This window comes from Scylla paramamosain, chromosome 12 (genome assembly GCF_035594125.1).
Source record: "Scylla paramamosain isolate STU-SP2022 chromosome 12, ASM3559412v1, whole genome shotgun sequence".
In the NCBI taxonomy this organism is placed as follows: Eukaryota; Metazoa; Arthropoda; class Malacostraca; order Decapoda; family Portunidae; genus Scylla; species Scylla paramamosain.
Window position 1 is genome coordinate 5,155,381 of NC_087162.1, and position 12,802 is coordinate 5,168,182.

A 12,802-nucleotide genomic window follows, 5' to 3' on the forward strand; every position below is an offset into this window, starting at 1 on the left:
AAGGAAATGTCTGGTAGCCGAATCTTCCCGTTCTCAGCAGCGGAGGGAGTCATGTTTCATCAGGCCGGACTTCCTTTCAAAGTGATGACATATAAGGGCTGTCCTGGTAACTTACCCAACCTAAATCTGAATCATCCGTGGTCTTATATACGATCAAAGATGTGTGAGAAGCCTCTTATCATCAAAATCTGCCCAGTTTCTTTTTTTTTTTTCTTTTTACACTACTAGTTTATCTGGAGCTCACGACAGCAACGGCATTTAAATTGTACTCTGTTGCTTCCAACTTTTTCAGTCTTTTTTTCTTGCCTACACCTGCACTTCGCTTTTATATACGCATTAATACTGTTATCGTGCCAACGAGCGAAGGTATGGAGTTTTCCTTCATCTGGCTAGATGTTGTCACACCGGGTGTGGTGTTGATAAAATTCTACGTATCAGCTTATAAACTATACCACGCTGGAAGTTCCCTAGTTCAACAACAGCTTTCACTGCTCTCCGTTTGCTGGCTTCGCTTCCTTCAGTGAAAACAGTCTGTACATCCTACTGACCTACTTAACACAGGTTCAGCATCCTATGCCTTTGCTAATTTTTCTATAGCTTTCCCCATGCCATGTTCCTTTTAATGTTATCATTGCCCTTACGTGAAACATAAATATACCCTTTTGTAAAATATATCTGATTCCCCCGAGGAGTTTATATATATATATATATATATATATATATATATATATATATATATATATATATATATATATATATATATATATATATATATATATATATATATATATATATATATATATATATAAATTTTTTATTTATTTATTTTTTTTTTTTTTTTTTTTTTTTTTACAAACTACAGTATTCGTTCACGGATTCCAATATTTACTATATGCACTGCCTTCATCTTCCTCTTTCGCTGATCAACTACTTTTTCTACATCGGTCAGATGATACTCCATATTTTTTTGGTATATCACCCATCCTGTTTGATAGCCTTCAATGATGTACGTATTCTGAATCCTAACCACTGATGACTCTACTGTATGATTTTTATATGTCAGACATTTTTCAACGGGAACCAAGCATTAACTTCGAGAAGAGACCATGAAGGACCTCCGTTTGTATATTATTATCTACGCATAATTTCCACACGGAAAAGAGATAATTTAATGAACGTATATGCCCCGAAAACTTTTTTTTCACTCAACCAAACACAACTTTCCAAACACTCAATCATACTTTACATATGTACTTAAACAACACAACTGATCTCCTTGCCTACACTGAATATTCCTGAACTGTTCTTTGTTAAAAATTCTTCACTGGAACTTTGATACCTCAAGTTAAATCAGCCTCTATGAAGCTCTGTATAATGTTGTTGTATCATCTTCCATTCCCCTCACCTTCTCAAATACAACACTGACTCCATAATAGCGTAAAGGTTTTATTCGTTGAAATAAGAGTATAGTGTAGGAAACTTCAAAGTTCTTGGTCGTGGATGCGATGGAAAAATATTAAAAACGTATCGAAGAATGAAAGGAAATTGTGGCGGAGATATGATTTAGAAGTGAATAACTGGAGTATCAAAACTCATCTGGAACTAAATTCGTCAACCCAGTTTATTTTTTTTTCTCGGCCTTTTCTTTTCTTTTCTCTTTTTTTTTTCTTTCTCTTTTTTTTTTAGGTTGGAGAAAGAGGGAATAATCCTACTTTTTTTTGTTTCCTTTGAACCAGCTCTTTCACATTTAAGATGTAGAAAAATATCAATAACTAAAATTTATGAATGAATAAATAAATAAATAAATAAATAGATAAATAGAAATAACAAATATAGAAGAAATAGGCCAGTGTGACTTACCAACGCACAGCACTTGCAGATCAGTATCTTGTTTATATCAACTCTCTTCAACTTAGTGTTCAGTTTCACAATCCGCTGCAGCAGGGCGATTCTTTTATCTCCCACTGCTGCTCGCACGATTGCTACTCATCTGAATTTGACAACAACTTGCTCCTCCCGTTCCTTTAGCATCGCTGTGCAAGGCGTTCATCTTATATCATCCTAGTTGTCCAGTATCTGCATTTTTTTTTTAACTCCGAAACATCACTATGGTTTTCCATCTTCCTACGAACTCATTAAGTAGAATCATTGATTGATTGATTGACATATTGTCAGACAGATCAGTCAAATAATCAGTCAAACAAGAAAGGAATCAATCCCCTCAATGATGTCATGGAGAGATGGGAAAAATCAAGATGCCGCGAGAAAGAAAAAAGAAAAAAAAGAAAAAGAAAAAAAATCCTTGAAACTTCCCTGTGTCTAAAGTAAATTTTTGCTTTCATCCCTCGTCTGCCACTTTTTGATATGAGAGAAGAGCGCAGAGAAAAGAAAACCAACCATACCTATATTGCTAAAAACGCTGAAGTCCGTGAGTCTGTCTCACACTTTCACAACAGTGAGGTCGAACTTGTGCATGAAGCCAACACCATGCAACGCGGACAGGTCTGGAATCTGCACCGGAAACAACGGAATTCCAAATATTCCAATCCAGTCAAAAATAATCTCTCTAAAAAATAAATAAATAAATATAGTATAACAGCAACAATAACAACAACAATAACAACAACAATAACAACAACAATAGTAGTAGTAGTAGTAGTAGTAGTAGTAGTAGTATTAATGATAATAATAATAACTACTACTACTACTACTACTACTACAAAAAAGAGTAAATTGAAAGAAAATATATGAAAAATGAATAAGCTGCTACATGACAGGTTTTCGGTGGACCTGCTGTCAGTCACAAACCCATTGCACACATAGGACAATGGGATGCGGTCCGCTGCTATTTTTTTTTTTTTTTTTTTTCCTGCGTGAAGTCCTTCATGCACGAAAGCATATTTCTTGTTTTTTTTCGGAATGCGATCATGCTGAAAAAAATATCTACTTTTCTTTTCCTTTCTTTTCTTTCTTTCATTCTTCTTCTTCTTCTTCTTCTTCTTCTTCTTCTTCTTCTTCTTCTTCTTCTTCTTCTTCTTCTTCTTTCTTTCTTTCTTTCTTTCTTTCTTTCTTTTTTCCTTTTTCTATTTTTAGAATCTGCAAAAATGTTGGATGCAGGTTTTAGTTGGGTTTATCGATACGCTGAGTCATAATACATACGTAATCAGTGATATTGATTTGAATAAAAATGTTATCACCCTGATGAGGAAGGGAGGGAGATATAACCGAACGTTTATATAAATAAAGAAGGAAAAGATCGCTAGTTATATAATGTAGTAGGATGATGTATACTATAATATTGAGGTAAGACAAAGAAACATTCGAAAGAGATCTCCGGAGAAATTTCTTATACAAAGAATGTGTTTAGCAAATGTATGAGAGAGAGAGAGAGAGAGAGAGAGAGAGAGAGAGAGAGAGAGAGAGAGAGAGAGAGAGAGAGAGAGAGAGAGAGAGATTGTGGGGGAATGGGGAGGTTGTGCCTCAAATACGGAAAAGATAACAAAACTTTACAAGGGATGCCTGTCGAAAAAAAAGAAAAAGGATTACAATTGTCGAAATAAATAAATAAATAAATAAATAAATAAAAAAAAACACAGGTAGCACATTCTGTAAAATCTCCAGCATGTATTTAGTGGAATTATGAATCAAAGAACGTGGGCTCTTTCATCATCAAGTCCCATGGCATCCCACGAACTAGATGTGCAAGGTTATGGGATAAATGTAAACATGGAGCTTGTGCATGCTGCATGTGAAATATTGAGACACCCGCCGATCGAAGTGTGTGTGTGTGTGTGTGTGTGTGTGTGTGTGTGTGTGTGTAATGCGTGTTACTGGTCACGTACTATGTACTGTAAGGAAGGTGTTTTATATATATATATATATATATATATATATATATATATATATATATATATATAGAGAGAGAGAGAGAGAGAGAGAGAGAGAGAGAGAGAGAGAGAGAGAGAGAGAGAGAGAGAGAGAGAGAGAGAGAGAGAGAGAGAGAGAGAGAGAGAGAGAGAAATCGGTAACAGTACCTTATAGTCGCTACAGATATCAGCATCCAAAGACCTGCTACATAACTGCATTGTGTAACGTCGCTAAGCCTTACGTAGAGACTAGGGAGAAGTTCCTAATCCGCTCAGATATTATCTTTTAATATACGGCTATTAGACAGCTAAGGTACAGTATATAACCTAGCAGCATCTTTAGTTTCAGTTGTTAGAAGCTATAATTGCGTATATACCAATCTTTAATAAAAAAAAAAGAGGGGGGGGAGAGAGATTGTAAGGTGAATAATTATAATTGTAAGATTGTGTAACGGGCTTGACACGTACCGCATAAACCTAACTTTGGGTCTTGCTGATCTTTTCGTTCAGTAGAAAAGCTCCTGACGTAATTCAACATATTATACATCTACTGCGGTATGTTAGAATAGAAAGCCAGTTTGTGAGCAGTGCAGGAGTGGCGGCTTTTGAGTTGTTGGGGCAAGTCATCGTGACAGACACAGCATGTCCTTAATATTTTCCCGAATGACTATTTTGAGCCGTGTAACGTGTCTTGGTGTACATTGTTCAACTCACTCTCATGAGAACAGAAAGTTTCGTGCTCAAGGTCATGGGACCGGCAACGGGGAGCGTCTAGCAACAATCAAAAGACAAATTCGGTAATCATCAAAAAGATTTTGGTGCGGAGAGCGGGTTAAATCTGAACATTTATTGGAGCTAATTCCGGCCCAGAGGCCTGGAAGGAATTCGGTGTGACCTAACTCCAAATGAATATGTTTCAGGGATTGCCGTAAAAAATAGTAGATTAATAAAATAGCCGAGATCATGCCGGTATCCGGGAAATACCACAACAAAGTAATTCGGTTCGGCAACTCTAAGCACCCCACAGCCCCGGCTGCCACGGAAGTCGTCGGCCCCGTTGCCTGACTCGCTCGCTCACTCCACACCGGCAGCTGGCACAGATAGCACTCCGCGCCACGCCTCCAGCCGCTCCTCAAACCAGCCATCATGATCAACCTAGGCGATGTCTTCCCTAATTTCTCCGCTGACAGCACTGAGGGGCCAATAAAGCTGCATTCTTACCTCGGGGACAAGTGAGTGACATTCTTCATGATTGCCATCCTGTTTAGTTAAGCAGGCAGGAAGTAAGATGAAAACTGTGCTTGCCACCTCTCACAAGCATTGCACGCCATTTTTTGTGCCAATTACAGAGGTGTCATGTTGCCTGAGCATTGTGGGTGCATGAATGGGTGTCTTCAGAAGCGTTTCAGATAAAACTCAGCAGTTCTCATACTTTTATAGAGTTGCTGAGTAATGATGAGTGGTGGCAGTATTATAATTATTATGTCGAGGAACTTGAACAAGGTTTACAGCCTTACCGGGTTCTGACTCTCTCTCTCTCTGCTGCGTCAGTGGGCGCTGTCCTCTTATATATCACTGAAAACGGACACTATTGTAGCCAAGTTTTTTTTTTTTTTTTAATGATTATAACTAATGTTCTATCCGATGAGTCAAAGGTAGTACATAACCTGTATCCCTTTCATTCGGGTAGCAGTAGTGTTACAAAATGGAGAGTGGTGCATATTTACACAAATATTGCTACATACCTATGTGAATATGTCCAGATTGCTTGCCTTTTGATTTTAATGTAGGTTCCAGAGTAGCATTACCTTGTTAAGCAATGGTAGAGTTTCCAAGCTGTTCAGTCTTTTCATGATTTATTTGTGTGAATTTGGGCAGTGATCTAGGCTTGTTTTGCTTTCTCATTCTGTATGATAGTTTAATATATATGTAAAGGTTTCTGTGGAAGTAGGTATAAGATTAGAAATTTCACAGGAAAAGAAGTGTAGGTAATTGTACCTAACTGGTACTTCTAACTAGTAATGAAATCCATGGTATATAGTATCATTTCCTGTGTATTTTGGTGTTAAGAATAATGGTCACATTAAATTGTTAAAAATGCCTTAGTATGTTCTGGGGATTGACCCCAAAACTCACTCATTGTGCAAATTGAATTAACTGCCTTGCTAAATAATCAGCACCATAATAATGAAGGACTTCAATATTAACTTTAATAGAAAATAATCTTCCCCCAAGGTAGCTTTCTCAACAAGTCCTAAGGTTATTGGCAAAGGGATGTAATGAGAGCAAGGCAGAACTTTTCAATTATTTTTATGTGCTTGTCATTCTTAATGTATCAGAACACATGCATAAGGTGTACTTTAGTTCAGAGCATGGACTGCCATACCCAAAGTTCTTCTTATTACGGTGCTTAATTTGTACATGTTCCTCAGATGGGGCATCATCTTCTCCCATCCATCAGACTATACCCCAGTGTGCACCACAGAGCTCGGCACTGTGGCCAAGATGATGCCAGAATTCACCAAGAGGAACGTGAAGGTGATGGCTATCTCATGTGACACAGTGGAGGACCATTTAGGCTGGATCAAGGTAAAAATAAACACTTTTTTAGTGGTAAGAGTTCATAAAAGAAAATTGGCATTCTTGTATTTGATTGTGATTGATTCAGTTAGTTCAGAATTTAATTGACTAAGCCTGCCTATGTTGAAAACAACAAAGCATGACAAAGATACAACTAGGAAGGAAACAAAGTGAGCCCTGACCTGTAGGTGTGACAGGAAAGACATATCAGAACTAATGACAAATATATTACTGGAAAATGGATCTTTAGAAGTTACAGAATTTATCTTTACTATGCCTTCCTTTTTTTTTTAGGATGTTCAAGCTTACAACAACCTGACTGGTGATTTCCCATACCCCATCATTGCTGACCCTGACCGTGACCTGGCTGTGACTCTTGGCATGATTGATCCAGATGAGAAGACTGCCTCTGGCATGCCACTGACTTGCCGTGCTGTTTTCATTGTTGGTCCTGACAAGAAGCTCAAGCTGTCCATCTTGTACCCTGCAACCACAGGACGCAATTTTAAGTAAGTATATTTTGTCCTTCCTTTTGTAAATTCAGTTTTTTCCATCCGTTACTAAAAAGTTAAGAAAATTATGGTGCCTTCAGTTCTTTGGATCATTTTCTTATTAGAAGCTTCATAAATACCTAGATTTTGATGTCATAAGTCTGTAGTTACAAAATGAATCAACTATAGTGGAAGGAGCAGTGTGAATTACATTGTCAAAGGAAATGCACCCATTCAGCTCTAAGCTCCTCTAGGTGTGAGTCAACCCTCCAAGTGCAGCAATAAAGAGGACAATAATTATATCAAATTTATATTGTTTCATCATGGTTTGTGTTGAAGATAGGATATACTCCCTGCTTCAGCCCCTAAGCTTCACAAGGAATAAGTACTCATCAACTATAGAATAATCATGATGGCACAACTTTTCTGTTTTATCAGTTTATTTACTGGTTGTGAATCTTCCAGTGAGACTGTATTGGTTGACTTCCTTCACCATCTGCAAGTATAGAATGACATATAGTTTTCTTATTTCTTACCAGATTACTTTTTTGTATAAAATTATTTTTATGTGTATCAACTTTTTCACTTTATGTGTATCAACTTTTTGTATCGGTTGACTTCCTTCACCATCAGCAAGTATAGAATGACATGTAGTTTTCTTATTTCTTACCAGATTACTTTTTTGTATAAAATTATTTTTATGTGTATCAACTTTTTCAGCGAGATTCTGCGTGTGATTGACTCTCTCCAGCTGACAGCTGACAAGAAAGTTGCCACTCCCTCTGGCTGGTGCAATGGTGATAACTGCATGGTGCTGCCCTCCATCCCTGCTGATGAGGCCAAGAAGATGTTCCCAGAGCACAAGGTAGTCCAGGTGCCCTCTGGAAAGGAGTACATCCGCACAACTCCTCAGCCACAGTAAATTGTCTTTAGTGTGGCTGTAATGTCGACCTTTCAAGGCTTATAAGCTTGGGCATGTTTCAGAGAGATATTTGATATCCAGTGATACACATTTCAAATTTGATAATAATCAAGGGAGGTAATTGTGAATTTCAAAATCATCAAATCCTTGTGAATGGCGCTTTGCAGTTATTAGCTTTAAAGATGGAGTTAACTATTCCATATAGTTTAGTATTGCTATTTTTATAGTTATTACAAATCTATAACTATGTCCAGATGTAGATGATCAGAGAAGAAATGCATGTTACAAAAGCATCTAGAAAGGAAAATCAATACAAAGTGCCTTGTATTTTCAGTGCATTCCATTTTTACAATTAAAATGCTAAAAACTGAAGTATTCTTTTCACCTGTTGCAAATTTATGGATAAAAGGCATACCAAATTGTTTGGCTGCTGTTATGTCCAGTTCCTGCAGTAGCAAGATGTCATACTGTGGTGACCTAGCAGGAGTGCAGCTGTGGAGCAAACCCAGAAAGTCTCCTCAGAATGTGATGTCTTGTACAGGGACTGATTTAATGATGACATCCACGTGATTTCCTTGCAGTTTTCTTGGATGAAAGTAGTTAAAGTTAGCATGAGAGCAGGGCTACTCATTGCAACAGGTGTAGCTACACCTGGCTCAATGCAGGGTTTTTTTTTTTTTTTTATGTAAGAAGGACACTGGCCAAGGGCAACAAAAATCCAATACAAAAATATGCCCACTGAAATGCCAGTTCCATAAAAGGGTCAAAAATTGATGAATAATTGTCTTGAAACCTCCCTCTTGAAGGAATTCAAGTCATAGGAAAGTGGAAATACAGAAGCAGGCAGGGAGTTCCAGAGTTTACCAGAGAAAGGGATGAATGATTGAGAATACTGGTTAACTCTTGTGTTAGAGAGGTGGACAGAATAGGGGTGAGAGAAAGAAGAAAGTCTTGTGCAGCGAGGCAGCGGGAGGAGGGGAGGCATGCAGTTGGCATGAAAATAGCGGTAGAAGACAGCTAGATATGCAACACTGCGGCGGTGAGAGAGAGGCTGAAGACAGTCAGTTAGAGGAGAGGAGTTGATGAGATGAAAAGCCTTTTGATTCCACCCTGTCTAGAAGAGCAGTATGAGTGGAACCCCCCAGACATGTGAAGCATACTCCATACATGGATGGATAAGGCCCTTGTACAGAGTTAGCAGCTGGGGGTGTGAGAAAAACTGGCAGAGACGTCTCAGAACGCCTAACTTCATAGAAGCTGTTTCAGCTAGAGATGAGATGTGAAGTTTCCAGTTCAGATTATAAGTAAAGGACAGACCGAGGATGTTCAGTGTAGAAGAGGGGGACAGTTGAGGGTCACTGAAGAAGAGGGGATAGTTGTCTGGAAGGTTGTGTTGAGTTGATAGATGGAGGAATTGAGTTTTTGAGGCATTGAACAATACCAAGTTTGCTCTGCCCCAATCAGAAATTTTAGAAAGATCAGAAGTCAAGCATTCTGTGGCTTCCCTGCATGAAATGTTTACCTCCTGAAGGGTTGGATGTCTATGAAAAGACGTGGAAAAGTGCAGGGTGCTATCATCAGCGTAGGAGTGGATAGGACAAGAAGTTTGGTTTAGAAGATGAGCACACTGAGATAAGACAACTCATCCACATGCATACTTTGCTCTACAAGCTAGAATGTTTGATGTGGTATTAATGTCAATTTAAGTCATTGTTGCATAATACCATAGTGACAGAGTGACAGGTTGCTCTCAACCTAAGTCTCTAATCATAGCTTTATGTCCTATAGTTAAAAATTTGACATCTTACTGATGCTATAGAGTGGTACAGGTAGTCAAATGCAAATTCATCTGATGGTTTAGTATGTAGCAATAAAACAAGTAGGGTTGAGAAGACAAGAGTATACAAAGGTGGAGTGGATGCTGGAAGTGTGAGAAGGAATGTCCTGTAAGATCAGGAGCAGTGTTGCAATACCTGAGTGAAGAGGAAATGGAGAATGCTGATATGGAGTGCATAGATAGGAACAAATAGAAACTCTTCTGCCAAGGCCATTCCCTTGAGAGTGTTGCAATGAACAAGCTCCAGAATAGTTTAGATCTTACTACTTGTTTGGTGATGTTGCAAGTCACTGCTTGTGGTTTTCCCTTCCCTTGAGTGGTTTTCTCTTGCCTGGACTTTCAACCTTGACTGTAGCAGGTAGCAAGTCCACAGTACACTACACTGCATAATCAGGTATATGAACCTTACTTTTAGGTATTTCTACATGGTATGAACCTTATTTTTACACTAATGCACAAAATAAACCTTTAACACAGATTTCTGGATGCAGACTTTGGTACAGTAACTCTACATTTCTCAAGCTATGGCTACACTTGCCTCTATGTGAGTAGAACACTGGAAATGAGGCAACATTAATTGATATATATATATATATATATATATATATATATATATATATATATATATATATATATATATATATATATATATATATATATATATATATATATATATATATATATATATATATATATATATATATATATATATACTGTATGTGCACCTAAAACATAATAGATATTCATGACTGGAAACTTCTGAGGGAGTGCATCCATGGTGACAAATAATTTTATATATGTGAAAATGCATACCCTACAAATGGCTCAAGGTAGAAAAGTTTAACGTATTGCATAACATGTTTCAGTTACCAATCAACACTGAAGAGAAAAATTTTTTATTTAAATTTATTTATTTGTCTTATTTTTTAGTACAACTGCTTACTTAAGAAGCTGTTATCCTCAGTCTCTAAAGCTCTTGCCCATCTGGACTATATTATTCTTTGTTATTCTTGATGGTTACTGCTTGCCTCTCTGCTTTGGCAAGGTCTTGGGCTCGCTCTTGGTCTAACAGTTCCAAGTCCCTGAACTTAAGAGCAAGTTGTGAGGCAATGAGGCCACGGTACTTCTGTCCAGCACCCACTGCCTCCATGGACTCCAGCCACACCACACGCTCCTCCATCTCTCTCACCACTGTAGGAAGCCAATGAAAAGAGTCACTATATGTTATATGAGTAGAGAAGACTTGATTCTTCATAGATATGTAATGAAAATCTCTCAAAAAAATAGAAAAGTTAATTGGAAAAATACTAAAATTAACTATTTTTCCATCCATGAATTTAATGTTTTTTTGTTCACATTATCTGCCTCATGCCAACTTGCACTTCTTTCATTGTTAATTGATATTTTTTTTTTGTATTGTGTTATTATCTTTGTAGCTTCTGTTTGGCTGTCCACATTGAGGAACCTTCAATTTGCTAAATTCTAACATCAGATTGCTCTTATATAGTTTCATCTCGTTCTATCCTGTCTCACAATAATTACTTGTCTAATATTTTTGACATGCAGCATCATATGAACCCATTTTTGCCTTGCCTTAAATCAGTCATTCAATCAGTTACCTTTTCTTGTCATGACAGAGCCACCATCTGTCTCTTATTTTGCATTTAGTAGTCCTCAAATTTCTTATGTCTCTTTCATACCTTTATCTCTAAGGTGGTAAAGGAAATATTAACTAATCATAAATGGAGTAAATTAGTCAACAAGTGGATTTCAGTAGCATGATATCAATCCATTCAGACTGATTAACAACTTGAGCTGTCTACAAGTCTGTGTGTCCAACCAGTTTTGAGTTGACACCACTTGAAACTTACACTCTGAGAAGCGGTCAGTTGGGGTTGAGGGAGTGGCAGGCTCTTGGGGCACTTTCTTGATTGTAGAGATGTGTGATCCAGCTCCTTCTCTGCCAAAAGCCATCAGTTCCTGGCACCTCTCCTTCGAGCCTGGCCCATATTCTGTTGTGAGGAAAGAAAGTTATTATCATTAACATTACTAATACATATTCAATATTATTACTATATCCTATCAATATTTCTATCTATCTATTTATCGACCTATTGTTGTTGTTATTATTATTATTATTATTATTATCATCATCATCATTATTATTATCATCATCATCATAATCATCCTCATCATATCGTTATAGTGTTGCCTTCTAACTTGGCTGAGGTGGGACGTAGTGTGTGTTGGGCTCATAAAGTCCCATTTTGCGAATCGCCTCCTGAGATCTCTTGGTTTGGAAGTGTGGGCGAGGTGTTGGAGACTGGGAGGAGGGAGGGGCTGGCGCCTGGCTTGGCACCGTGAGGGCACGGTGGGGAGGAAGGCCCCGCCCACCCCCCACCCATCGTTCTATTTGCCGCTGGTGCTGGGCACTGACAGAGGCCTCCTTGATCAGTTCTGAGAATAAATAGTGGAGCAAATAATACCATCCTTATGGGCAGCATGCCCTGCTGTTTACTACGTATATTCAATGTTTGGATTTTTTTCGTAATATGATAGGGTACAGTTAGTTGTTATATGTAAATAACCTTTTATAAGTAATTTTGTGGAATCACTGTATGATACTTTCGGGAGATCGTATACGCCCCCCGGCGCCACAGCTTGACGTAATGTCACCGCCATGTTGTTGTTTACACCGTTACCATGGCGACGGAGGCGGAGGGGCGGCGACCAAAAATTTCTTGATAATGAATTAATATGTGTAGGCAAATTTTGAGAACAGTTTTAAGTTAAATGAAGACTCAAATAATCAACAGTTCTGTAAAATAATAAACAAATTAATGCGTATGAGAACTTCAACCTTTTTTATCAAGTGATTTTGTGGCTGCATTATGAGCCTTTTTTCTTTCCTTACTAATGCACCCTCTTGATGTTAATTATTCAGCAGGTCTTCTTTGCATACACTAAATTACTCATCCATTAATTTTTTAGACCCAGCACTATTTGTTTTGGTGGGCGCGAATCAACACAGAAAACTCCATAAACTCTTAAAACTTTAATTACTGTACTGCAAGTCACAAATAAAACACTCTCTCTTTTAGAACAC

General features: G+C 37.7%; 2 protein-coding genes across 3 annotated transcripts; one reads left to right on the plus strand and one right to left on the minus strand.

Moving 5' to 3' along the window:
* Positions 1 to 4,889: 4,889 nt before the first annotated feature.
* On the plus strand, positions 4,890 to 8,231 carry LOC135105570 (peroxiredoxin-6-like). Its single transcript, XM_064013809.1, has 4 exons — positions 4,890 to 5,098; positions 6,299 to 6,455; positions 6,741 to 6,955; positions 7,658 to 8,231. Exons 1-4 carry the CDS (start codon positions 5,013 to 5,015, stop codon positions 7,857 to 7,859), a joined length of 660 nt encoding a protein of 219 aa, XP_063869879.1. The 5' UTR covers positions 4,890 to 5,012; the 3' UTR covers positions 7,860 to 8,231.
* A 1,133-nt stretch (positions 8,232 to 9,364) lies between these two features.
* LOC135105569 (UPF0193 protein EVG1-like) lies at positions 9,365 to 12,700 on the minus strand. 2 transcript variants are annotated; one of them, XR_010270908.1, is made up of 5 exons: positions 12,285 to 12,700; positions 11,917 to 12,153; positions 11,568 to 11,708; positions 10,640 to 10,887; positions 9,365 to 10,078 (listed from the first exon to the last, which is right to left on the minus strand). XR_010270908.1 is itself a non-coding variant. In XM_064013808.1 (4 exons), exons 1-4 carry the CDS (start codon positions 12,376 to 12,378, stop codon positions 10,691 to 10,693), a joined length of 669 nt encoding a protein of 222 aa, XP_063869878.1. In that variant the 5' UTR covers positions 12,379 to 12,700; the 3' UTR covers positions 10,474 to 10,690. The 2 variants fall into 2 exon arrangements, 1 of the variants encoding a protein (XP_063869878.1); XM_064013808.1 differs by lacking the exon at positions 9,365 to 10,078 and having other exon boundaries at positions 10,474 to 10,887.
* Positions 12,701 to 12,802: the final 102 nt, after the last annotated feature.